This window comes from Phyllopteryx taeniolatus, chromosome 3, assembly GCF_024500385.1.
Source record: "Phyllopteryx taeniolatus isolate TA_2022b chromosome 3, UOR_Ptae_1.2, whole genome shotgun sequence".
NCBI classification, from domain to species: domain Eukaryota; kingdom Metazoa; phylum Chordata; class Actinopteri; order Syngnathiformes; family Syngnathidae; genus Phyllopteryx; species Phyllopteryx taeniolatus.
Genome location: NC_084504.1, coordinates 32376457 through 32403653, shown reverse-complemented (window position 1 = coordinate 32403653; position 27197 = coordinate 32376457). Strand labels below are relative to the sequence as shown.

General features: G+C 40.9%; 2 protein-coding genes across 12 annotated transcripts in view; one reads left to right on the top strand and one right to left on the bottom strand.

The window, feature by feature from the left end:
* The window catches only part of glt1d1 (glycosyltransferase 1 domain containing 1), an 18115-nt gene extending 13560 nt beyond the window's left edge, over positions 1-4555 (bottom strand). Inside the window, exons 1-3 of one of the 2 annotated variants that reach the window (XM_061768763.1) lie at positions 4357-4555; positions 573-724; positions 342-447 (exon numbers count right to left, since the gene is read on the bottom strand). In XM_061768763.1, coding sequence (XP_061624747.1) covers positions 342-447; positions 573-724; positions 4357-4454 — 356 coding nt within the window. In that variant the 5' untranslated portion in view covers positions 4455-4555. The remainder of the gene's footprint in view (positions 1-341; positions 448-572; positions 725-4356) is intronic. The other variant, XM_061768764.1, reaches the window with a different exon arrangement.
* Positions 4208-27197, top strand: slc15a4 (solute carrier family 15 member 4). Of its 10 annotated transcripts, none has more exons than XR_009787886.1 (11): positions 4557-5086; positions 5251-5884; positions 8597-8889; positions 9447-9591; positions 9770-9850; positions 12126-12306; positions 14095-14253; positions 16662-16820; positions 22650-22819; positions 26728-26764; positions 26847-27197. XR_009787886.1 is itself a non-coding variant. In XM_061768756.1 (10 exons), exons 2-9 carry the CDS (start codon positions 5300-5302, stop codon positions 22799-22801), a joined length of 1755 nt encoding a protein of 584 aa, XP_061624740.1. In that variant the 5' UTR covers positions 4557-5086; positions 5251-5299; the 3' UTR covers positions 22802-22819; positions 26847-27197. The 10 variants fall into 10 exon arrangements, 6 of the variants coding, with proteins under 6 accessions (XP_061624738.1, XP_061624737.1, XP_061624740.1 ...); XR_009787888.1 differs by having other exon boundaries at positions 26844-27197; XR_009787885.1 differs by having other exon boundaries at positions 26728-26770.

The window sequence follows — 27197 nt, the reverse complement described above, 5'->3', positions numbered from 1 at the left end:
GTGAGTCTTCTAAAGAGGCCAATAGGCTAACAAAGATGACTGCATTTCAGAATTGTCAGAGCTCTAAAGGGGATTGCATAGATTTATATGTTTGTGCACAGCCGCCACATCAAAGTATAGCTCGGCAAACACAGATCAGTATTGCATACGAAAGAAAACAAAAGTGCCTTTCAATTAAACTTAGCAAGAAATTCAACAGTCTTCTTTGACCCATGACTTACAAGGCAATATATCGCAGAACCAGGAGCAAATTTTCCAGCGCCTTTCACTTATTTTCCCCCCATTTTGTGTGATGTGTCAAACCAAAGATGATGAGATTCCTAGATTTACTATAATATCACCGTGCTTTCTGTAGAACTTTTTCCATAACCACACGTCTCGTCTCAACTTTCACATCTTCATTGATGTCTGTTCCACCAAAGACAATGCCAAAGGGTACTTGGACGTCTGTCGTGAAGGTTACACATAAAGACATTTGTTCAGGCAGATATGGGAAACTTAACAGGGTTCCTGATCTTTTTGATGGGTGTACAGGATGACACAATAGTTTGAAAGAGAAACAAGCGTTTTACCTAGTAGAAGTCTGCCTGCTTTGAATAGATGAATGGCCAGCGCGCCCTCGAATTGAGGATTTTGTGAAACCAGGTTTGCCACATCAGAAGATGACTCAAATTCCTCTACATGTCTGAGCTCACATGTGTGTCCTGCTGATTCAATGTAAGACCTACAAATGAGGGGAATTAAATACAGTTCCATGGAAAAGTACGTGCCACCTTCCTAATTTCAAAAGGTTTTTTTTTTTTTTTTGCATATTTATCACACTTGATTTTTGGGGATCAAAACAATTTTGAAAACCTCACAAAGATAACCCAAGTAAATGGAAAATGAAGTCTCTAAATGATGATTTTATTCATTATGGGGGAAAACTCCAAACCTATCTGGCCCTATGTGAAAAAGTAAACTTCCTCCTTGCTAAATCACGAGTTAACTGACATTAACCAGTTTTTGGAAAGTGGAGTTCAATTTAACTGGCCACATCCTGGCTTGCTTACAGCCAGTTTTTTTTTTTTTTTTTAAATCGAGAAATCTCTTATATAGAACATGTCAGACAAAGTGAAGTAGGCTACAAGATCTACAAAAGAAATAAATCATGTCACGACCCAAACACATTTAAAAACAAATGACAAATGGCTTTAGGACTCCAGAGAACCACAGCCAGCGCCATTATCCACAAATGGAAAGAACTGGGCGTAAAGGGGGTCCGGTTTGGTGGCCTCAGAATTGCATCTCTGCTTTTTGCAGATGATGTGGTTCTGTTCGCTTCATCAAGCCGTGATCTCCAACTCTCACTGGAGCGGTTCGCAGCCGAGTGTGAAGCGGCTGGAATGAGAATCAACACCTCCAAATCTGAAACCGTGGTCCTGAGTTGGAAAAGGGTAGCGTGCCCTCTCCGGGTCGGGGATGACCCGCGACCCGACCTCGGATAAGCGGAAGAAAATGGATGGATGGATGGATTCAATCTGCCGTCTACCAGAAAATCCTGCAGGTGAACGTCTTGCCATCAGTGTGTGCCCTTAAATTCAAGTGCTCTTGGATTATGCAGCAGGACAGTGATCGGAAACATACCAGCAAGTCCAACTCTGACATCGGGCGTTCTCACCTCTGAATGGCTAAAAAAAAAATATATTTTTTTTTAAATGAAGGTTTTGGAGTGACCAAGTCTGGACTTAAATACAAATGTGATGCTGTGGTATGACTTTAATGAGGGGGGGGGGGGGGGGAAATCTACCCATTAGCTCCACCATTTCTGCTATGCAGGGTCACGGGGAGCCTGACTGGAACATTGCAACAATTTCAAACCAGACTGTCTTTAATGTACTACACCACTAGATGAAGTATGACTAATTCCTGCTTCAAGATAACTTATCCAAACCTGTGCCAAACTTGTTTGTTTCCTATATATTTACCCATCAAAAGTGTTTCATATTCTTGGTCGTTTCAAAACCTAATGCACATTTCCTGGTAATTTACACAAAGCTGGGAAGGTTTCTTGAAAACGTATTGCTGAAGTTTGATTACTAGTGTGAATTGTATCCAATTTTAACATTGTTTTACAATTTACTTCTCTGTTAGGTATTGAAGGGGAATTGTTGATCATATTTGGCCAGGAGAATGAACTTGAATCAATTAATTCCCTTTGGCTTCACAAAATTGGTACAGCCATTCATCCATCCATTGGATTGGATTGGTTTTGGAGAAGTGGTACAGTGCCTTGAAAAAGTCTTCATACCCCTTGAACGCTCTGACATTTTGTCACATAACAACCACAAACTTAATGTATCATATAGGAATTTCATGTGCTAGAACGCAACATGGTGCATAATTGCGAAGTGGAAAGAAGATTAAGGATGCACCAGTACCAACACCAGTATTGATATCTGTGCCGTCTGTACTCTTACTCGGACAAAAACAAAAAAAAAATGCTCTGAAACTATGACATCGAGACCATTTTACCAGCCTGACAAAAACCTTCCGGGTAGGTGGAGTATCAGCCGTGTGGAGATATTTTAAGGTAAACACGAGTGACAACATTTTATTAGCCGACTGCAAATTATGCTCCGCAAAATGGATGACGAACTCCATTTTGGCGGCAACAGAGGCGGTCGCCCCACGGGTTATGGCGGCACCGTCCGGCAAGCGCCAATGTCCTGTCGTGCGAGTCATTTCACCGAAGTCCACAGTAACTTCTCCCGAGGCTTTACCGAAGATAAATCCTTCCGTAAAGAGAACGTAAACGAGCTCAAAAGTATTTCCCAAAAACCACAGTCTCAAAGACCGTCACTGCGTTAACATAAGCATCATTTCAAGTGGTTCACATCCTGACCAAGCCCTTCACCGATGGCGGGATTATCCGAGGCTATGACCCCGCTGACGGAATCATTTTTCCGACCCCAATAACACAAGACTGGTCGACGTATCTGTGTGAGTCGGCCTTTAGTGACAAGAATGCCATCAAATCCGAATTCGCAACCGGCCTGACGGATGAGCATTGAACTGATTCCATCCCAGCGGAACGTCAGCAGACGCACTCGTGCGCACAACTCTCTGGTGGAATCCAAGCAGCGCCAGTCCTCTCACTGAAGGAAAGTTTTGATGTTTGAAAATGGGTATAATGCATTATGCATAATGCTTGTTAGTGAATATTATTTGAGTTTTTATGCAGGAATGTTTCTTTTTTTTTTAAGTATTGAAATGCACATACAGGCGTATACATTATTATTACTTTTTTTTAAAACAGTATTGGTAAATCTACTAAGGTATTTTACACAATATAAGTCCTGCTTTACAATTTTTTAATATGCATTGTGTGGAGTTTGCATGTTCTCCCCATGCTTGTGTGGCTTTTCTCCGGGCACTCCGGTTTCCTCACACATCCCAAAAACATGCAAGGTAGGTTGATTGACATCTCCAAATTGCCCGTAAGTGTGACTGTGAGTGCGAATGGTTGTTTGTTTGTATGTGCCCTGCGATTGGCCGGCAACCAGTTCAGGGTGTACCCCGCCACATGCCCGATGATAGCTGGGATTGGCTCCAGCACCACATGGAAATTGCTGTTCACAGACGCCGTCTATCAAATTTGACTCAGCGCCAACTATTTTGCATGACGAATGAGCCAACATTTCCGTGAGGAGATGTTTCAAGGTGGTCGAGATTGACCTCATACAGGAATTACAGCTGCAATTGCAGTCAAAGGTGGTTGGACTGTACACAGAGGCTCAATACGGCACGACACTTTTCAGTGTGTTTTTTTTAAAACAAATCAAAACACAACCATGATTTATTATCTTTCCACTTCACATTTACAGTGTCCGCCACGTTGTGTTGCTCTGTCACATGAAATCCTAATGATGTGAAATACATTTACGTTTGTGTTTGAAAGCTGACGTGGACAAGTCCAAGAGTTATGAATAGGCTACATTGGCAGGCCACTGTATGTCAAAACAGTTAAAAATAATAATTAAAAAATAAATAATAATAATTTCAACTACACTTCAACGGGAGTTAGTTTTGCAGTGCCCTGTTAGGGTGATTAAGATGACTAAAAGTTCGTTTCATTTTTCAGAGCACTTCTGTACACAATCCATATTGTTTAAGATGAAGCAGTCACAAGCAGAAGCAGAAGAATGAGTGGGAGTGTGGACAAACCAAGACTAGAACTCTAACAACAGGTATGGATGCTGGCAGCGTTAGCAATTAACTCGTGAGCTGAGAGCTCTGGTCCATTTAATGCGATCTCGCCCGAAGTATCAATGCATCAGCTCAGCTGCAGCCTAACTAGGGTAGGGGGTCAATTACCTGATTCGCTCAGCTGTGGTGTGGTTCCCTGATTTGGGCTCGAGACAAGCGAGAAAAAGTAATTTCATTATTTCAGTGACGGCTTCGTATATACGCATATGCTTCAATAAATATAAGGGGAAGAGAGGCTGTGTGTGCTAATGTTGCAGACTAGCAAGCCTGACCGAACAGGTTTCCTGGAGGCTTACTCATGACTTTGGAATTTACCTCAGTGCTTGTTGGACTGTTTACGTGTCCGTCTGCCATTTGGGTCCCTGGAAACAGCTTTGAAAACAGATGCCTGACTTCCACCCCTTCAAAGCTGCACGATATAATGACTCGGAAAACAAAACCTTTAACCAGAACAATATAATTTCTCGCAAGTTGATCACAACAGTGGAGGGGGTCGCGGCGTTAAAATAAATAAATAAAAAAGTATTCGCGTGTAAACGCCGAAGCACCACTTCCTTCTTTCGATCCTGTGCCGTCATAAGCGCTTTAGCAGATATCCAAACGACATGGATGTAGTAGCTAGCAGTTGGAAAAGTGTAGCGCTGTAGTTATAGATCGCTTGTCGAACCACGCGCAAATGCAACAGCTTGTTGACTGGGCTCGTGTGTCACGGGGTAGTGCTGTGACACTTTTGGTCGACTTCAACATCTCCGTTGACAAAGTAAACATTTGGAGGATAAACAACCTAAAGGTTAATGGAGATAACCCACCCCTTGGACGTGTGTCAGTAATATTGACGGTAATGTAATGTATACCTCAACTCGCGCCGAACTGTCAGTATGCTAAAGTTAGCTTACGGTTACTTGACGACTGTTATGTGCCAACTAGTCTTCATGCCGACACTGTTTAACAGATACGAGTAGATGTGTTCATTATTAACATCGCTCGTACTCTTTGTTGTAGGGCTGAACTCTTCATTGAAAGAAGCAAGCTCTCATCAGTTCCGGAGACGATGGCTGTCAACAAGCATGCCGACGAGAGCACCCCTCTGTTGGACTCGAACACTGGGACTAATGTGAGAGCGTCACCACCATCCGTTTTTCAGGGAAGAAGACTAGCATGTGCTGCTATCTTGCTGGCCGAGGCATTGGAAAGGATTGCGTTCTACGGCATCACTTCCAACCTTGTTCTCTTTTTAAACAGTAGTCCTTTCTATTGGGAGGGCACACAAGCCAGCCAGGCTCCTCTGATGTTCATGGGGGTGACTTACCTGATATCCCCATTTGGAGGCTGGTTGGCAGATGCATACCTTGGAAAGTTTTGGACTATTGCCTCGAGTTTGATTTTGTACTTGATTGGCATTCTATTTTTCCCTTTCCTTTCAAATGAAGACACCAGAGTAAATATATGTGGAGAAGAGGCGGCTTTTCCTGTGCAACCCGCTGAGTGTCTCAGCACAAACAGTACCCCTCCAAGCAATGTGACCTGCCCCATCCGTGCACCCTATTGTGGCCCCGTAGTCTACAGTGGACTCTTTTTAATTGCATTGGGTGTCGGGACTGTCAAGTCAAACATCACTCCGTTTGGGGCAGACCAGGTATAGTATGAATAGCATTGCATTAAGATTTGAACTGTTTAATTTCAGAATGCAAATACTAATCCCACTGTTGTAATGTCTCTCAATGTCTTTTGATGTGGGCCTATATAATTGGGAATGCAGTCAGACATGTGATTTACTTTATCTTTGCAATGAGGGTTCACTAAGACAAGCACGTCCTTCATCGTCACAGCCAACTAATTGCATTACACGCACACACACGCGCACACACACACACACACACACTGTGATTAGCTGGCGATCAAAGTCAGCTGGCATAGGCTCCAGCTCACCCACGACCCTAATGAGGATAAGCGTAGCGCTATCACTTGCAAATATTTTTTAAATTGATTATTCCATAGATTAATCAAATAATCTAAACTATTGAGAGGGGATTTTGACACTTTTCAGTTAAAAAATGGCTCTAAACGATTAATCAGTTCTCAAAATAGTTGTCGATTATTTTGATGATTGCTTATTTGTCGATGAAATAGGACACCTCTAGATAAGCGTTAGAGAAAATTATATATGGATAAACAGACAGACACGTACACACAGAAGTCCAGCCACAAACACAAAATCACAGCCAAAAACATGAGCAAAGAGCAGTACCTTGCATGAAACGTGGCTGCCATTTTGGTGGGAAAAAAAAACTTTACTGTAAAGATGCATATAAATGGTTAAAAAACAGGGTCATTGTTTTTCTGAACCTAATCACAGCAGCCATGATTTCGAAAACATTGTCACAGAAGGGCTGATATTGTTACAGGTTTCTGACTTTGTGTCAATGCTTTTGATCATGTACCAACACGCTGCTTCAAATAGAAACTTTATGTTGCAGGAGAGAAAACAAAAGAGAGGAACAGATATAAATGGATCTTGCATTTCACAACAACAGTATACAGCATTTGTGTTTAAATGATTGTCATGGGCAGCTTTTATTTATAGACTAATTAGTGGCAGTATAACATTCCAATAAGTGAAGGTGGATGGTGTTACTACTTTATGAACATTGTACTTCTGTTTAAAATGTATTATTTTACTCATTTTATGTTAAGTATGCAGCATGGTAAAAGTAGCAGAGTTGGTTAAATTAGAATGCCTTGCTTAATCAGTGTAGCTGTCAGCACTTGACTTGTGTTATTTTCATTCGTCATTACCTCCACGGCGGCGGCACGGTGGACGACTGGTTAGAGCGTCAGCCTCACAGTTCTGAGGTGCGGGGTTCAATCCCCGGCCCTGGAGTTTGCATGTTCTCCCCGTGCCTGCGTGGGGTTTCTCCGGGCACTCCGGTTTCCTCCCACATCCCAAAAACATGCACGTTAATTGAAAACTCTAAATTGCCCGTACGTGCGAATGGTTGTTTGTTTGTTTGTTTTTGCCCTGCGATTGTCTGGCAACCAGTTCAGGGTGTACCCCGCCTCCCGCCCGATGATAGCTGGGATAGGCTCCAGCACGCCCGGGACCCTAGTGAGGAGAAACGGCTCGGAAAATGGATGGATGGATGGATTACCTCCACACTACACTCAAGATGTACAGTAATCCCTCATTGATCGTGGCGGTTACAGTCCAGAAAACCCCTGCAATAGACAAAAGTCCGCAAAGTAGCAACCGATTATTTATTGTACTGTTTACATTTAAAAGTTCCATATATGCAATTCGATTTCAATAAGTGATACTTTAGAGAGGTGCGGATATTCTTTTTTCCCACTTGAAGTTGCCATCCACACACACTACACGAGAACATGCTTATAAAATGCATATGTCCTCTGCTTGGGTGGAGTGAACACCAGACCATGCAGACATGGTGTATCCATATCCTGTCCATATTGTTACGAGTGTTTCCATTAGCTAAACATCTGGCTAGGTTGATATTTGTGAATTTTTTTCATGAACTGCAGAATGTTGCTTGTGTGTTAAACATTAGCATTCAGATTTAAAATGACTCTGTAAGGTTTATTTTTCTTTAAAGCTATTATAGTATGTAGCTTTTGGCATCCCTCTAAACTCAAATTCTGCATTACAAGAAAAGAACAGAGCCGTCGCTTCAATATGATGTAGGCCAGGGGTGTCAAACTCATTTTTGTCACGGGTCACATCGTAGTCATGACTTCCCTCGGAGGGCAGCTACGACTGTGAACCCGTATAAATGAAAGATTACCTCATATACTGTCATTACATACAGTATACACAACACATTGATGAACTATTAAATTTCTTTTCAAAGGGGGATTGGTAACCAAAAAATGCTTGCAAATATCTCAATGGTATTACACCAGAACACAATGAGCACTTTTGATTTGCTTTCGCGGGCCACATAAAATGATGTGGCGGGCCGGATCTGGCTCCCGGGCCACCAGTATGACACCTGTGATGTAGGCAATGCATGTTATGCCCCTTATATGTGATCCCACAACATTTTTCCTGTGTTTTGAAGGACATGCGTCATTTTTGCATTGCTGATGTATTTAATATTGATTGGTCAAACTTTTTGAATCTTTTCAGTACAATGAGGACATAAAGGTTTTTTTTTTTTTATACTTAAGATGTGTTTCGTCCTTTTTTTTTTGTCCAGTGCAACTGATGATAGTTGACTTGCTTAAAACGTTCACTGTTGATTTATTGGAGGCCACAGCATTTTTTTATGAGGTGACTTTATGATTTATTTAGTACCGTATGTGCCAGTGATGTTTGGTTTGTGTTATCCAATAGGTCAAAGACAGAGGACCAGAGGCCACACGCCGATTCTTCAACTGGTTCTACTGGTGCATTAACCTGGGAGCCATCCTGTCACTGGGAGGTGTGGCCTACATCCAGCAAAATTACAGCTTTGAGCTCGGCTACATCATTCCCACTGTGTGCCTTGGGATTTCCTTCCTGGTTTTCCTCTTGGGCCGCACCGTTTTTATCACCAAGCCTGCTGATGGCAGCGCTTTCACTGATATGTTTAAGATACTGAGCTTCGCTTGTTGCTCCTCAAAACCCAAGGAGCCTGACCTGCTTCGGTAAGACGTTACGCCTTTTAATAGAATATTAAAATGAATGTGCTTTGTTTCAAATGACTGCTGTGGGGACTGTAATGTAACAAAGCCAAAAGGTCTCTGCTGCAGTTAGCAAGGTGCAGTTAAACCTTATAGTTTGTTTGATCCTGATGATAATTTTTCTCTGTAACTTCCTTTCCCCTAGTAGACCCTTCTTCTGAGATTCTAATTGACTTGCGGTAAAACCAAAACTAGATAAAAACTGAAATGTCCCAAAACTTGACGTCGAATCTTAAATTACCAAATCCCAGTGCCCGTTAAGAAAGCTTTATTAAACTACTTCTCCTGGGATGGAGATTATAAGATTTATAAAGCTCTAAAGTTTCTTTTCCATCTTTAAAAGCACTGTTAAGTAAGATGTTCTACAAAAGGCAGAATTATGATTCTCCCATCTAGAGTTTGAATTGCTGAATTCATTTGTAATTACTTTGATCATTTACCACTGCCAGTCACAGATAAATTGTATTCTCTCTTCTTTTTTATTTTTATTTTTTATTTTTTTTTTTAATTTTTTTTTTTAGAAGCAATAAACCAACACTATTGGATGGTGCCAAAGTGACCTATGGAGGAAAATTCCCAGAAGAGAAAGTGGAGGAATTGAAGTCTTTGGTGAAAATACTACCAGTTTTCTTAGCCCTTATTCCATACTGGACGGTGTATTTCCAGGTAAATCAACCCCAAATCTCTGATGTGTATTTTATGCAATGGCAAAAGTGAGTCTATTCAAAATATAAAGGTAAAGCACTGTCATGTGTTAACATAAGAGAGCATTTATATATATATATATATATGTGTAAAGTAAATTCTCTAATGCGACAATGTTTGTCTCGCTTTGATGTTGCAGATGCAGACAACATACATTCTGCAAGGCCTCCATCTAAAGATTCCAGTTGCTGCCTCCAATAGCTCTACTGACTCCCACACGGTAACTTTAAACAAGGAATGGTACAAATACTATACATTTCTTAGCAAAGGCTGGCTATTTCCTTTGTATACTGTAGTGTACATAAAGACAAAGTATCTGCGTGTGGATAAATAGCTATTGCGGTGTTTCCTGCCAAACGTCGGTCGAAACTAGATTATTCACGTTTGAAAGTGTAGGTCAGTGACACAGTGACAGTGGTCGGTAACAGCTGGAGGCTGCGGCAAAGGTTGCGGTAATGCCTTGGGGATTAAGGCAGAAGTTTACATAACAGACTAATACCTTGCAGATTAGCAACCCGTCTGTAGTTGGAACACTCCGCAACAGCGCCTCCATCCGATGGCTCTCGAAGAGTAAGTCTGAGTTACCTGCGTTTCCATCACGACGTAGATATTGGTAGGATTTAATGAGACGCGTTGCCAATTACATCTTCAGTGTTGCATTCCAGTCTACAGAGTAAAAGTACAACATAGTCGCATGATAAAGCACAGCTGTGTTTTTCATGCACCCTTTTGAGCGATCTAGTGATTTTAACAAATGTAATGTCATTTGTGAATCTATCTGCCTTTATATTTCTCCAAGACAGCATCAATCAGCAGTTTGACTAATCGTATCAGAACCGACATGGCATGTTATTTTCTTTCCCCACATACATTATACTTTTGATCAAAAATAAAATGCAGACTTTGTTTGCTGCAAGTCTTGACAGTTCTCAAAATGAAAAGGGAAATGAGATTAGATGCTGCAGTGTTTTTACTTCCTCACCTGACACAGTTCGATGGCACAAGTGAACAAATTCAATCTATTCAAGGAGACAGAGCACACTAAAAGCAGAGCTGCAAGCAAATGAATCTGTTGTAATTATTTATGGTGTGTTGCATTCAAAGCTAAATGCATTTGTTTCATGTCTTCAACTACCTACCCATCCACCCACCTACCCACCTACCCATCTACCCATCTATCTAAGTGCTATTAAATGCATGGATAGATATTATATACATTATTTACTGAGGTAGGGTGGGCAATGTAAGAAGTGCATGCCCAGTCTTTGTACTGTATACTGTATAATATACATTTCGATAATCTTCTACTGCTGATTGCTTGTAGTAGTGAGCGCATCACTGCCCTCTAACAGCAATTTGTGTTCGTCCTAACTGAGCAAATCCATTGAATCACCTGCAACACAAACTAAACTAACAAACAGGAATTCAAGGGTGAGTGATCTAAAAATAGATAGACAGCAATATGCATTCCCCTGCTGTTTTCATAGGTGTAACAGAATATATCATCAGATTCTCTTTATGCATCCTCATTCATGCTTTTCTTTGGGGCCTCTTGTGAATTCATATGCATGCGTAGGAACGGAGCAATTTGTCATGTACTTTTGCAGCAGAATCGGCCGTGTGCAGTCGGTTAGTATGTTCATTGTAATGTTAAGCACATTGCTAAAAAAGGAATGGCAGCATTTAGGACTTTTAAGCAAAACTAATGCATGTTAGTCTGATTTTTCATGACACATGACTTGAAGTCACCTTCTTGCTTTATTAGTTTACATTTATTTTAATCTGGCACATCAAACGCACCCTAGGGCTTATATAAGATTTCCATGTGCTTTTTCTTGTCCCAAACGTTAGATACACACAAACATAAAATTGAGCTGAGTCCAAATGTTATCTTGTTCATCCAATAGAATTATTGTACTGTTATTTCTGGAATAATACACAATGAATAAGTGGAAAGGAGCTCTAGCACCACTTGCTTATACAGGCTTTCTTTGGGAAAGAAAATTGATCCAGTTTAAAATTATAATATTCTAACAAAAGAGGAAGTGAACAAAAGTGAGCTTAGTGTGGAAATACACAATTAGGAACCAGGGACACACTACCTCAGATGGCACTTTAACGTTTGAACTGAAATCTTGGCAGTTTCTGTGTACATAATTCAAAGTTGTAAATGTGCTTCGTAAATTCCGTTTGATTTCCTGTCTGGTGTAGTCTCATAGTCTGCTTGCAGACCAAAATGTATTCTTTCGATAATACAATGTTACAGAAATGCATCATATAAGGCAAGTATATAAAATGCATATAACAGTTTTGAGTCACATTTAACTATGACCACCTGGGGGTGCCAAAGTAATAGCAAGCCCAAAGTGCAAACGCTCACACACACACAAACTTAGTCAAGTGTGGTGTTAGACTGTGCAGAAATTCTCTACAGCTTTCATGCTTTATTGCATTTTGTACAGTTTGGTCTCATCTATTTCCTCTGAATCCTGCAGATGATGTTTCGCTTCCCGGCAGCCTGGCTCACAATGTTTGATGCTGTGCTCATCCTCATGCTGATTCCGCTTAAGGACAAAGTGGTGGACCCTGTTTTGAAACGGCGTGGCCTACTGCCCTCCTCTCTGAAGAGGATTGCAGTGGGGATGTTCTTTGTCATGTGGTCGGCTGTGGCAGCGGGTGAGTACACAAAGCAGACTTCCTCTGTGCACTGTTTCTTGTAAGTTGACCTGGCAAACAAGGACAGAGAAAAAAGGTTATGGATCGTTTTGTCACGTTTCAAAGCACATACGTTGTGGAACTGCCTCCCGTCTACGTCACAATACATCTTCATGTCTCTAAAAACATGTAGCCTAACTGCAAATGCTTGAAAAATGGCACCATATTTTTAATATGATCCAAATGTAATATTAAGGTATGTATTTGATATCATCATATTCTGTTCCTAAATGTGAACATCACTTTCCCACCGGCAGCCTAGTTATTTTTCCTTGTTTGAGCAGTTGAGGCATCCCACTGGTTGGCGCTGAATGACTGCATCCTTGCCACTGAGTCATTTTCCGTGCTAGCCTGTGGATTATTTGAAAATGTAAGTCCAGCCTGTCTTGTTGGGGGGTCGACTATACAGGTACAGCACAGGATGACAGTCGAAACAAATGTGGATGTGCGTCTCGTCTTTTTGCTGGAGACAGATGTTTGTCATGTATTTATTATGAAAAGAAATGGGCCCGCATCTTTGTTCTATAGTTTGGATAAAATTGAGAAGTGCGAGGTAAGACATATTGTCAGGGGAGAATATTTTAGTTCTTTTCCATCAGTAACGTTGTGAAAGGTTTCTATAAAGTATATGCGATGTTAGCTAATTTTAAGATATTTTACATGGCAAAATGTTGTAACATACTCAGTTATGATGTTGACTGACCACTCCAGTATCTGCTTTTATCACCCCACCTCTTGGAGGAAAGTAAAGCCGCTTCACAGCCAAATAAATTCTGAATATTGCATCAAGCAATTCCTAGGAGTGGAGAGAAAGGGTTTCCGATGGAGCATTGGTCACAGGACAGTGAGTTTACACACAAGCAGCCTGGCTGGATTCAGTCAGTTTGGATGACATGTTGACACAAATGTACTCTACATTTTCCATCCATCTGTTTTCTATACCGCTTTTCCTCACGAGGGTCGTCGGTGGGCAAGAGGCTGAACTTATCACCAGCCAATCGCAGGGCACATAGAGAAAAACAGAAGAGGCCACCAAAAAATATGCTGGCCTGCAGAGAGCGATTGATTTATTTGATTTTGGTTTTTGTACAATGGTTCTAAGCTTTTGACACAATGAGGGAGGCTGAAGAAAGCATGGCTGACATTGCGTGTGATGTATTTTTTTTATACAATGTATCTTATACTTTATTCTTTTAAGTGTGTATTCTAATGTGCTGATTTTGGAGTTCAATTGCCTTTAGAAGTCCAGGACTATGGATCATGTTGGGCTGTGCGGTGCTTAGTATGGAGGGGGTCAGCAGGGTTGTGTGTTTGTCGTGCAGGACTTGGTCTCTGCAGCCCAGTCTCGCCGCATGGCGTGAAATGGGCAGCTGGTATTATTGCACGGTCGGATTACAAGACTCCAACTGCTCTCATGGTGCAGCATTAAGTCGTGTAGTTATGATATGAGGCTGCCTTTGGCTGTTGTCTGCAAACACTGTAGCTGCTGGTTGCATAATAAAGGCCATCAAATAAGATTAAGAATGTTGACGTGGTTGATGATCCACTGACAGAAGCTCTTTTCGTAGAGGAGTTCTAATAGTGGCCATAACACAAAAGGACGCAAATGTGATCTTAATGAAATAGCTAGGATTCATCCAAAATAGCTCAGTCACTAAATTGGCAGTGAGGCCACAAGTCTGTTTTTTTTGTTTTTGTTTCCTTTCTACTTGTACCCATATTTACTGCCTGTTTTTGTCTGCCCATCAGGTCTGCTGGAGACAAAACGCCTGGAGATCATCAAAGCAAATGGGCCGATTGACCAAGTGCTTGGCAACGTAATCTACTACGCAGCAGATTTACCCATTTGGTGGCAAGTGCCTCAATATGTGCTGATAGGCATCAGTGAAATATTTGCCAGCATTGCAGGTACTGAATTTGGTGCTATTGTGTGACCTTTCATTTCAATTAGACATAATGAAGTAGTAACTACTAGTCTTAGCTCATGTCACTCAAACTGGATTGTCAGTTTAAAGTGACAGGAATACGACAGCATAATAAATAAGCACACAAGTCAAGTTACCCTCGTTATCGGTGACATAAGGTCACAGCCGAACACTGCACCTGACGACAGCAGCACGGTAGGAGGAAGCCCGGGTAGTTAGATAGTCGGCACTGCCCCGTTCACCAGTATCAAGTTACCCACCGAGCTGTGTTGTCTCTGCTGAAAGTTGATGTTCAGCTCGGTGTGGAGTTTGCATGTTCTCCCCGTGCCCGCGTGGGTTTCCTCCCACATCCCAAAAACACGCACAGTAGGTTAATTGAAGACTCTAAATTGCCCGTAGGTGCGAATGTGAGTGCGAATGGTCGTTTGTTTGTTTGTATGTGCCCTGTGATTGGCTGGCGACCGGTTCGGCGTGTACCCCGCCTCTCGCCCAAAGATAGCTGGGATAGGCTCCAGCACGTCCGCGACCCGCGTGAAGAGCAGCGGAACGGAAGATGAACGCATGAATGAAAGACTCTGACAATTGTGAATTGTTTTGTTTTAACAGTATAACATCAGTGTTTGTAAAATTTGCATGTGTGCGTAAATGTTGTTTTTTTTCTCCTGAGAATATAAAAATGGATTCATAGCATTTTAGAAAAGGGATCTTTCGACATAGTCTGCACTGGCAAAACCGAAATCTCTCTAACCCCTGAATGTCTGGACCCTCTGCAGTTCAGTAATAAACCCCCTCGGGGTTGAAGAAATACTGCATTTTAAATTTGTCTTTGTATTTGAGTTCATTGCCATGTTGCAGCTTGAGCCTACTCTGATCTGACAGAACCCACTACAGAAATCAGCGTCATGTCACTACGTTTGAACAGGATTTACTATTCAATTTTGTAACTAAAATGCATGGATAGAGACATTTCTTTTTCCATAAATGAAACTATTGAATTTAAAAGCGCTTCATGGGTCTGTTTAAAAAGTGAGGCTTTATATCAAATCCAAACGCAGACAAAACTATCATTCCCTAAAATCCTTAAAGTGTCCGTTTCTCACTCGTCATTCTTTAGAGCTTACTTCAAGGAGAATAGTCTGACAGAATTGTGACATTAAGTATGTTGAATGAAAGAAAATATTTTCCCTTAGTCCTCTTTTGTTTGAATAAATCTGTTAGAAGCCACTGCCGCCAAACATATTCATTTCCCTGTCTTAAAAGACAACTGGGAACTTTTACTTGTGTACCGTGCCACTTTGTTTTATTTTGTTTCCCTGGAATGATCCATGACATTTTGTTTGCTGGAAAATGACTTTTTCTTGTTGCTTTGGAAGAAAAATCACTAACATCAATGTGGGCTTTCCCTGTCAAATGTGGCCCTTGCGTCCATTCTCCCGTGGACTTCCTCTTCTGCAGACCCCAATGATTCACGCCGCTTGGGTGTTAGCACACAAATTCTCAGGTTATGCATGAAGAGAGTATGGCTCTTGGGTTTTAGGTAGAATTGTATCCAAGTCTTACCTAAAGTAATACTGGATTACGTTTGTGGGTCTGCAAAATGAATGCGCTTGTGACCTGCAATCAAAAGGTTATCCTCGGATACAAATGTACCATTAAATGCTTAGGAAAGTTAGGGTCTGCAGTGTTCTAATTCCAACCCATTTGTAGCCCCTTTTCCAGAACATGGATATCTGTGAGGAAGATGTCCTTAAAGTCTTAAAAAGCAAACATATTCAACCACCCTTGTGTAATCTCCCCAGACAGATGTAGCTATCGGGCCTTATTTGAAAAATCACGAGGTGCCATGAAATTATCAATGTCAGCTTGCAGGCAGACAGGTCTGCTGGTGGAAAATAAGACCCCCCCCCCCCCCCCCTTCCCCTCATGCAAGTCTACTTTTCATCTGTCTCTTGACAGTTTTCTTAGTATTTTACCTTTCACGACAGCAAACAGTGTAATTTGTCTTCCAGAAATGTGGTTGCCCTCCAGACTATTTCCTAGCAGATAGCCAACCGAGAATATGCAACCAGACCGATGGCAAGGTCACCTATGTCGCGTGACGATTATGTATATTGAAATCCAGAGAATGCAAAATTTACAAATGTCTTGCTGATGTCGCAGCCAAGTAGTTGATTCTATTTTGCCTCAATTGCTTCAAGACACGATTATTCAGATATTTTTATCCACACAATCAATCCTTACCAATCAGTCCATTAATCAGTTATTTTGTACATCCCAACTGCATAAATACACCTACCCTTGCAGCCATCCATTCAGCCAATTAAGCAACCAGCCAAGCAACCCACAGTTTTCATTCAGACTAATGAAATTCATGTTCTCTCTCGTCTGCAGGACTGGAGTTTGCGTATTCCGCTGCACCCAAGTCTATGCAGAGCGCCATCATGGGGCTCTTCTTCTTTTTCTCTGGGATGGGCTCCTTTGTGGGCTCGGGTTTGTTGGCCATCGTGTCCCTCAAAGAGATCGGCTGGATGTCATCCCACAAAGATTTTGGTCAGTAAATATTATTACAATCTGAGGTTACAAACACCTGCATCTTACTGTGGTTCACGGATGTTTTTAAAAAAAAAATTTTTTGTGGTTGTTGTTGTAATGTTATTATTTAACCCCATGGGAGGGTTAAAATGTTAGAAATAGTTCTTGGTAAGATAAAAAAATAGCTCTAAACTGAAACCACAATAATGAATAATGTGGTGATTTAAAACCACTTAAGGAGTTTGTAAATTAGTTGTGGAAACCCTTTGCACTACTGTTGTTTTGCACAATAAATACTAGACGGGTCAGGTGAATGACGAATCTGCCCAAGTGCCAGATTGAATCGGGAGGCGCAGGCAGCACATTGATGGGTTCCTACCGACAGAAGGTTGCCGAACCAGATCACATTTCTCTGAGCATGTAAACATGAAAATAATTTACCCACAAAACTCTAATCGCTCATTAATACAGCACTGGAAGGTGTGTTACACGCTTCATAAATCCATCGGTTTCTCAGCTTAGCTTCATTTAAGGGGCAGTTAAAGGTGAGCCAGATTGCCTGAATGACGTTTTTGTTTTTCAAAAGCAAGTCATTTGAATGGTGAGATGAAGAAATGGAACAAAACATCCTCCTGGCCACAGATGAAAAAAAAAAAAAAAAAACAAACGGAAAAAACACACATGACAAAGCTTGGGTATTAAGTACTGTCAGAAATTGTACAGTTGGTTTTGTGGCTGTTTTTCCACAGTTTGCTAGATGTTAGCATTCAGTCCTCTTAGCTCTCAAGGTGGAAAAGCTTCAACTCATTTCCATGGCTTCAGGCATAACAGCATTCAGTAAACAGCTTCCTGGGTGAACTGTTGTGAGTCTTACTGAGCTGCACTGGCCTGAAGATAGATGAGCAACATTAATCACAGGCCGGGGGTCTGATTACACCTCCCTGCTCGACTTTAGTAAAGCTGTCCCCTGAGCATTAACATGGAGATGGAAGTGCTAGTCCGGCATCACACGGCTTGATGCTGTCACTCTGGCTCCCCCTGCTCGGCCCCAAAAAAGTCAGCATGTGTGGAGTGTTGCATTAAGAGTTCCAGTCTCCCATCTTGTAGGAAAAAGCTGAAATCCCATGTTTGATGTTGTTGGCAGGTATGCTTACAGAGAAGTCAACAGTCATTTTGATTTGGACTGGTTTCAATTTGTAATAGTACATTCTGCTAAAAAACATGTTCGCACAGGTTATCAACCAAAAGGTTTAGGTAGCAAGAAGGTATAAATGACGATGAGGTTAAATATTCAAAGTATATTTTATTTGAACTCTTGATTGAATTAGACTCTGGAAAAATATATTCAGATGACTTCATTCCAGCTGCGTTCAGTAATCTGAGTGGCATAGAAAAGTACATATTTTTAGTTTTATCCAAGATAAAACATTTGGAAAAGGAGGAGAAAAGGAATGAGTACACAAATGTTTCGACTAGAGTGTGTGTGATAAGAGGTTCTAGGCCTCATTGCTGCAACAGCTTCCAGTGAATGGCCCAGTCGGAGCAGTGGATTGAGCTCCCTAAATGTGTACCAATGTTTTAAATAGGAGGGGATCTAGTCAAAAAGAAAACAACAGCTATGTAATGGATTAATAACACTATAGTCTACATCACCAATTTGTACATAGGAGTACCGAGACCACCCACACATTTTGTCTGCTTGCACAGTACAATGAAATCAAATCGAGAGCAACAAAGAGTAACAAAAATTCTCCAATTACAAAGATGATAATGTTCAGTTTTGGATTGAAACTGTCAGAGAGGTATTCATTCAACAACAACATATTGTGACGTATGTATTTTTGACTCATCTAAGCCAAATAGTCTGCATTTCTCCCATGATGCAGCAGTACAGTTCTTTACCACTGTACTGTAATCGACCACAATCGATAACATATTAAATGAGTGGTCCCCGTCATCACTTTTTAATTTTGATGTCCATTTATCGGGTTTGCATGATAACTGTTTGGAAATGCAAAAAATGTCGTTTCACATTTGATGCGACATTGAGATTCATGTCCCTCGCAGGAGTTTTATGATGGGCATAAAACAGTACAAAAAATTGGATTCTGATGGAAGGGAACCTTTTATACTTCTCTGCCAGTGTCAGTCAAAACTGAACATCATTATCTATGTAAGGGCGAAATACTTGATTGTCATTATTTTGGGCAAGGGCTGATAATTTTGTGGCTGTTCAGCATATTCTTGCAGTATATTGTCATCAGCTGACAAAGTTGTGGTGAAAATGCTTTTATTTCGGTCATTTCTGCTGGTTAAACTTTCAATGTGTATGATTTATGTGCAAAAGCGAGCGATCCTTCTCATCCTACCATACATTGTTTCCCCATGTGCTTTATATAGGTCTGGAATAACTCCCTTATGCCCTCCACTGTGATGCTTTTTACTTTCACAAGCAGTCTATTCAGCTTCTTCACCTTTTGACTCTTCTCACAAGCATGTCCTTCACATACAAAGCTTTTGTTTCTTGAAATGCCGTTTTCTGAATCAAAAATTTGAAACCCCTTTATGTGGGTCAATTTAATTCAGAATGAGCTCTTTTGTGACATCTTCTAGCAGTCCCATGATGGCAAACGGTCTTCCATTTGACCAGTGTTCAAGTTGTCACTAATCTAATATCAGATGTCCAGGACGTTTTAAGACATTTAGAGCAAGATGACATTCACACATCCCGCTAAACCAGTTTTAGGGTTCCATTGAGTGAAATGTCAGTGTTTTAATGGAGGCCTTTTATATCACAATAGGCTAGATTTTGAATGTAACTTGTAAGAGCTAAGGTGGTTTGCAGTACAGGTTATTAGACTGTTGTTCAAAACTCATTTTATGTTATGTTGAACTCGTTTTATGAACAAGTGACAGACTGCAGAAAATTACCAAATTTATAGCTGAAACAAACGTGCATTGATTTCCCCTCAAATTTGATTCTGCAGCTCAAGTTGATATTGAAGGCGTTGAAGCATTACAATGTTCAGTCATGACATTTCTGGGTTTAGATCAATTGATCCATCTTCAAATTTTTAATTGATATTGATCCATTTCATCTGGATTGCCATGGTCAGGTAAATTGTCCCACATACTGACTAAAAGGCCCTCTGTGTAATCACAGTCTTGTCATTCGCTGACTTGGTGAGGTAAACGGGCCCAGTCAAAGGGAAGTCTCAATCAGAATCAGAATCAGAATCATCTTTATTTGCCAAGTATGTCCAAAAAAGCCCTTCTTCGGGGGCTGGGGCTTCTCGTCTGCTCGAACAAAGGAGATGGTACACTTGGGATAGGATGTTGCTGCTTGCTGTTGGTAATGCCACTGCAGATGGCAGTTAATGCTACTGCCCGTAGCACTTGATCGTGGTGCTTACGGGTAGTTACATATTCCCACTTGGTCCAGGCACCCTGCTTGGACGTGCACATCATTGACGTGCCTCCACCTCGACGCGTACCTCGTGTCCAGGTCATTGCAGGGTAAAGCGGAACCGATCAGTCACTTTCCCTTTCCTCAAGACGAAGAACCTGGACTTTGCAGGCTTGAAGCCAATTCTTGCCCTTGCAGTGAGCCACTCAAGGCCTTGGAGAGGCCACCCTGCATCCAGGCACTGCATGTTGTTCAAACATCCATAAATGCTTTCACCGGGGGTTGCCGAGTGACAGATCTGGGCAAAGGTCCTCTGCACTCAACTTCCACCAAATTCACAAGCATATTCATGGCCAGTGCAAACAGGGCCCCAGAAATTGTGCAGCCAGTGATGATTTGCTTCTCAGTAGGCATCATAAGAGTTTTAACAGCTCGTCTTTGTGGAATGTTGACCATGTTTGTGAAATCACCTGGCTGCCAAGTGAGCTGGAAACTTCTAATGTAGCCTGCGTATGATGATATTAGACCTTGGACATTTCAAACCTCCCTTGAAGAGATTAAAATATCCTCAAATGGTGATTTGTTATACAATTTGTGTATTTGTTAATTTTAGCAAATTCTCCCGCTTCGACAGTTCAGACAACAGGTCCCAATTTGGCTTTATGGGAAACAGCTTGTGAAAACGGGATAGCTGACCGGTTTGATAATATGATTGATTGAGGCTAAATTTCGTATTCTTAACGGCTGGTGTATTCAGACAAAGGTTACATGTATTTATACAAATATGACATATATAGAAACACAAACAAAGCCGAAACATTAAATATTGTGATCTTTGGTGCCGCTGTGTTGACATCTTGTGTAAAAAAAAAAATAAATAAAAAAAAACACAAAAAAGACATTGTGACATTTAAAGTCCCCAAGATTTCTTTGTCACTGCCCCCTTCGCCAGTCATCGCCAGGGGTTAGAGAGATTTCGCCAGTTAAATTCAATTATTGAATGATAATCCAAGTACCTTCTCAGCAAATGCGCCCCCCATTTTCCTCCAGCTGTCCTCTGTCAACCACATTGTTTTGCACTTTATGAATTATTTACACATCTTTTGGGTATTTTGGTCCACCTCTCACAATCTAAACATTTGACCAGATTAAGATGACAGCAGAATAAATATGCCCTGCGACAGATTTTTCTCTCTGCCTCTTCTCTTTTATTTATGATGTGGCACAACATCTCAGTCGTTCACCAGCGCGCTTTAAAGAATATTATTATTATACAAAATATTTCACGCTCTGTTCTGTTGAAGGCGCATCGATAGAAGCATCAGTTGTGTATGTTGCATCCTGTCATCCCAGCGTTTCTTTCTTCCACTGAGTTTCTAATGATCTACAAGGGTGTGCACACAACAGCGAGACTGGTAAAATAACCTTTGCGCAAGCACATTGCGATGTTGTGACGCTTTACTGAGCCCAACTGATCATGCACAGCTTGACGATCTCGTTTCATACGAGTTAATCCCGGACTTTGATCCGCTGGGTAGAACAGGGCGTTAAATCATGTATAAGAACATGAAGGTTTTGTGTTGGCACAGAATATCTTCTGACACCATTGCCTACGAAGAGGAGAAGTGCACATTTTAGGGGTATGCTTGCTGTGTGATCAGCACGGCTGCTACAAACGCTGGTATACCGTACCTATTTAATTGGGCTCGACTTACTCGGCAGTTTGAAGTGGCGAGTTCTGATTTTGGTAGCTATATAAAAAAAAATAATAATAATTGACCACATTTACGGACATTCGTTTAAAGGGGACATTATATTTAAAATGTCATTTATAATATGTATCCTTTAGTTGGCCAGGACTGACTTTAGCCTCTGCATTACGCCGCTGACCACCATCGCAAGTGTTCTGTTCTCCTCCCATATAAAATATTTTTACCATATTTGATGGTTCATTCTTTCATTGTGCTTTTGATGTAAGGTGGAAGTTGTTGTTTTAAAAAATGTATTTATCACAGTTGAGCTTGAAAAGAGAAGGCAGCTTATTTTGTCGTGTCCCATTCCCTGTATTTCCTTTAATCGGTATCAAAGACGGTTTTCCAATTGATTTGGAACTTGTGATTCTTCAGTCATCACTTTGTTGTTGTGGCTCCAAAGCGGGAGATCAACCATATTTGATTTTGAAACGTAAGAAGCTGGCTTGCCTCCTGACAGTCTTGTCTTTTGCCGAGACTCAACTACATAACTGAATGTCATCTGTCGAAAACATGAAAAAACTGTGGTCATTCACTTTGTCTGCAGGCCTCTTTTATTCTTCACAATTTACCTTTTGTCATTTTGTCATTCCTCCACTCTGTTAAAAAGTATCTCCTGCCTGTTTGAACTCGCAGCAGACGTGAGGAATAAACATTGTCTTGTTTTTCTCTCTCTCTCCGTCTGTGTAGGAAACATCAACGACTGCTCGCTGCACTACTACTTCTTTCTGCTGGCCGGGATTCAGGGCGTCACTCTTCTCATCTTCCTCATCGTGACTGTGAAATACGACAAACAGAGAGGCCAAGCAGGACGCCAAAGGCAAAGACTCATCTCGTCCTGACCCTGACACACGACCCCGGTATGGCTCACATCCTACCTGGCGGTTTCCAGTCCAATCGAATCTGTACCTACTAATCAAATCCTTCAGTTCTCCACTCACTGGAATCAATACATGTTAATGTTATCGTACGTTTTAAGGGGCTCCGTTTTCCCTTTGAAAATGCTTTTATAAGACTGTGTGGCTGGTGCTACATCTGTTTACTCTCTTGCCTTCATTTGCACTAGAACTGCAATGGTGTCGGAAGATACGTTAGAAAAGTCTACGCGCCTCTGTTCAAATGCAGGTGTTTGTGATATTAAAAAAAAAGGAGTCCTTTTAAACTTTGCCACCATTAATGTGAATTGTAAACCTCAATTAAAAAAAATAAATACATCTTTGCGGTTGCACAAGTCTACACAGTCTCGTTTATACCTTCGGATGTGACTGCGTTCAGAACTAACCAATCACATTCAAACTCGTGTTGAATGGGAGTTAGCACACATCTGCCTCTGATCAACCCCAAATAAAGTTCTTTTTAACATGAGTTTAAAAGTGATTGGTTAATTCTGAACACAGACACAGGCCCACTTATAAAAGGGTGTGCACACTTGTGCAACCTCATTATCTTTATTTTTACTCCCCCCTTGACAATGTATTGTGTACAGGTTATTGATGACATTAATGGTGAGAAAAAGTTTTGAAATGATTTATTTTGGTCTCATTTTTTACATTCCAAAAATCTGGCCTTTGAACAGGGGTGTTTAGACTTTTTCTATCCACTCAATATTGTGAAAATATTTTTTTATTGTCGTTCTTAATATTCAGTCATGGGTGCACTATTTTTCTAACCACCTTCACTCCTGATCTTGGTGTGAAACATCAGTATTTAGTCAAATCATTCAACTAATGTATCGACATGCATTAAATGTACTAATCACACTTTTCTTTTGAAGGGCCGTCGGGGAGCGAGCGTCAGTTACCGATCGTATGCACAAATGGTGTCCATCATTAATATGCAAATTCTGGAATGCCGTTTAGAATTAAATAGGACTTTGAAAATATTTGCATTGTTATTGATCGTTTCTATATTTTTTCATATGTTTGATTAATTTGAAATCCACTGGCTCTACACTGAAAGCAACATGTTGAAATATCGATCCCTCCTTATGAATTCAATGAAGCCTTAATGATGATTATTGTATTATTTTGCGGGGGCAAAGCTGCAATATTCAGGTCACTTTGAGAAATGAGAACGGAAATACAACTGGAACTAAACTATCAGTGGTCAAAAAAACTTAATAATAATAATAATAATCCTCCACTGTAATTGAAAAATACATGGAAAATTTGGTTCAACAAATTTATCCACAAGGATAGACTGCGATTTTACTGTCTTTCTGTATATATTTTTTTTATTATTTATAGGACTGCCATTTTAGTGTTAGACTTGTTGTCAAGCTTCCATTTCGAATTCTGCAAAATCTTCTCCAAAATTTGAAACCGTTCAATGTATTAATGAAAAGTGTGTCTTCGTGCATTTAAAGCTGCCTTTTGAGTTTTTGTGTTTCAGGGTTTACAGTGGCACTATTGAGTTACATTTGTGAAACTATGCCGGCCATTAGGGTCATTTTTGTTTGCGTTTGATCCATTGAACAAATCATCCTTTTTGTGAGTCTTTCAATTCTCGATTTGGGAATTATTTGCTGCATCAAACAGTTTATTTGTCCATTAAAAGATTTCAGATTCTGAATCAGTTGTGCTTGATCATTTCTCAAATTGGCACTTCCGTGCTAGTGACAAAACTGACAAATTGTAGTACTTATATGTAGTGATTATAATTACAAGTTGTCTTATTGTTTAAGACAACCATTTTGCAAGAGCTTTATTGGCCTTAGGGTGAACTCAAAGTGGAGTAACAAAAATATCCCCTTAGGCAGGCGAGGGTTTGGCTAAGGTTTACAACCAAAGTAAAGCACATTTATTTATATAGTACACAAGGTAACTGTGTGTGGTCTACATGATTAAAAGCGTTTAAAAACTGAAAAAAACAGCTTATAAACATTTAAAACAAAAATAAATAAATGTACAATTAAAACAGCGTACAGTTCAAGAAATATTTAAAAGTGGAAATGCTCTAAAAAGCATGAGAACAAAGAAGTTTTTAACCTGGACTTAAAAACATTCACACTTGGGGCTGACGTCACTTCTGTTGGCAACTTATTCCATTTGTGTGCAGCATAATGGCTAAATGCTGTTTCACCCCGTTTGCTTTGGACTGCGCGCTGCACTATTTCACCCGAGCCTGTCAGAGCTCAGAGCCATACTGGGTTTACATACCCATTAGCGTTTCTTTCATGTATTCAGGACCTAACTGTTTAGTGATTTATAGACCAGTAGCAGAACTTTAAAATCGATTCTAAAGCTGACTGGAAGCAAGTGTAGACTTCGTTCTGGTAAGAATCTGAGCTGCAGCTGTTTAATGCTCTTTTTGGGGAGTCCAGTCAGAAGACCATTACAATAGTCAAGTCTACTTGAGATAAAAGCATGTCACACAAATTTGTATCAAGCCTCACTTTATGCTTGACTCAAGAATGAAAACTATTACTTCCTGATTTGGTCAGATACAAATTGAAATAAACGAGTCATCGTTCTTGAATGCGAAAAGCCTCCAAGTGACAAGGCCCGTTTTAAATAATATGGTCAATCACTAGCTGTGAGTGAGCAGACGGCCTGATGTTTGAAAGTCACACCAATACCTCAGGCTCACAACTCGAGTGTGACAAAGTGTTTTTCGTGTTGAGAGGAATATCTGACACATTGATGCGGTCATACAGGCAGAATTGCGCAGGCATATCACATCACTTCGGTTATTCTTAGTACATGTGTGAACTCAACATTTGTACTCTAGATGACATTCATGGGGCATGCGAGACACTGACATCATGCGCTATATACGCTTTTAATTATATTACTGACTCTCACCTGCCTAACGAGCGACGGCAGATGCTGCTGACAACGGTCGTTCAGTAATTGGGGGATTAGTGGGTACCAGCAGCACGATAATTAAGATAAACTACTGCAGACGCAATGTTTAAGAATATAGCCGAGCAGACGTCACCATTATGTGTGATAATCGCTTGCATTTAAAGAGGCCTAATTATCTTATCAGAGCGGTCTTTGTTCATCTGCGTCCTGGAGGCTTTTGTGTGACTGGTCAGAGAGTTCTCCTGAAAATGGAGAGTAAACTTTGTAGAGTTTCCTTCATCATACAAACATGTTACTTTTGTTGCTTGAGATTGCATAAGAGCGCATTCAGATTACGGCTATGCATCTCCAAAACAAAGGCCAAAGCGATACACCTCTCGTACGACATTTAAGATATGCGTGGAGCAACTTCCGGTGAAATATGACACAATTCACTCCAATGAAGATGTGATACGATTTGACAGAATTTGCAAATGAAAATGTAGTGTCCGTTGTAAATTGTTACAAGCACTGAGGAAAGAAAGTTGTCATGCAACAAGCACTTCTGGAAAGGGTACGTTTATACTGAATATTCGATTTTTGGTCCTTTTTTTTAAAATTTTTTTTAATTGGATTTATTTCATCCATCCATCCATTTTCTGAGCCGCTTCTCCTCACGCGGGTCGCGGGCGTGCCGGAGCCTATTCCAGCTATCATCGGGCAGGAGGCGGAGTACACCCTGAGCTGGTTGCCAGCCAATCGCAGTACACATCCACGCCACACATTGAAAAGTTCGCAAGCCCAGGCGCGCTAAACGGGACGTGTGTGAACAGGAGAATATGGGCCTTTACGTACCCCGCCTCTCGCCCAAAGTCTGCTGCAGCTCACCCGCGACCCTGTTGAGAACAAGCGGTATGCTAATCACGGAAGGACGTGGGAGGCGAATGCATTTTACAGCGTTCATGTGGAAAAATATTTTGCAGGTCCAGTTTTACAGCAGAGCTTGATTTGCATAAGAAGGTACAGGTATGAGGATAAACACATCTCATCCTCTTACCACATTCGTGCCAGGTGACTCTGACATTCTGTTGTGTTCCAGCAGGCAGCAAATCACCCTGATTTGTTTTGGGTGATATGTTGCTCCACGCACGGAGCCCGACCGTACTGCAGGCCTGATAGCGACATGGTGGATGGGGTTCCGGCCTCGGCTGCGAGAAGGATTTGGACAGCAAATGCAATTGTGTTTTTGCCTTTGGCTTTTAGAGTCAGGCCTGATATATCTTCGTAGTGACTACAGTTGCATGTTTCAACTAAGTCAGCAGGAAAAGTTTGCTCTTCATTTGAAGTGTTTTCCTTGTCTGATGCTGCGGTACGTCGCAATCTTTTTCGGATAAGACTGTCTTATTCAATTCAGTCTTGCTTAGCCATATAATTAAATGCATTGCAGATGTTT

Coding starts and splice junctions, on each gene's coding strand:
- slc15a4 (XM_061768756.1), top strand. CDS start 5,300: ATGGCTGTCAACAAGCATGCCGACGAGAGCACCCCTCTGTTGGACTCG. Junction 8,890..9,446: donor AAGGAGCCTGACCTGCTTCG/GTAAGACGTTAC, acceptor TTTTTTTTTTAG/AAGCAATAAACCAACACTAT. Junction 9,592..9,769: donor ACTGGACGGTGTATTTCCAG/GTAAATCAACCC, acceptor TTGATGTTGCAG/ATGCAGACAACATACATTCT.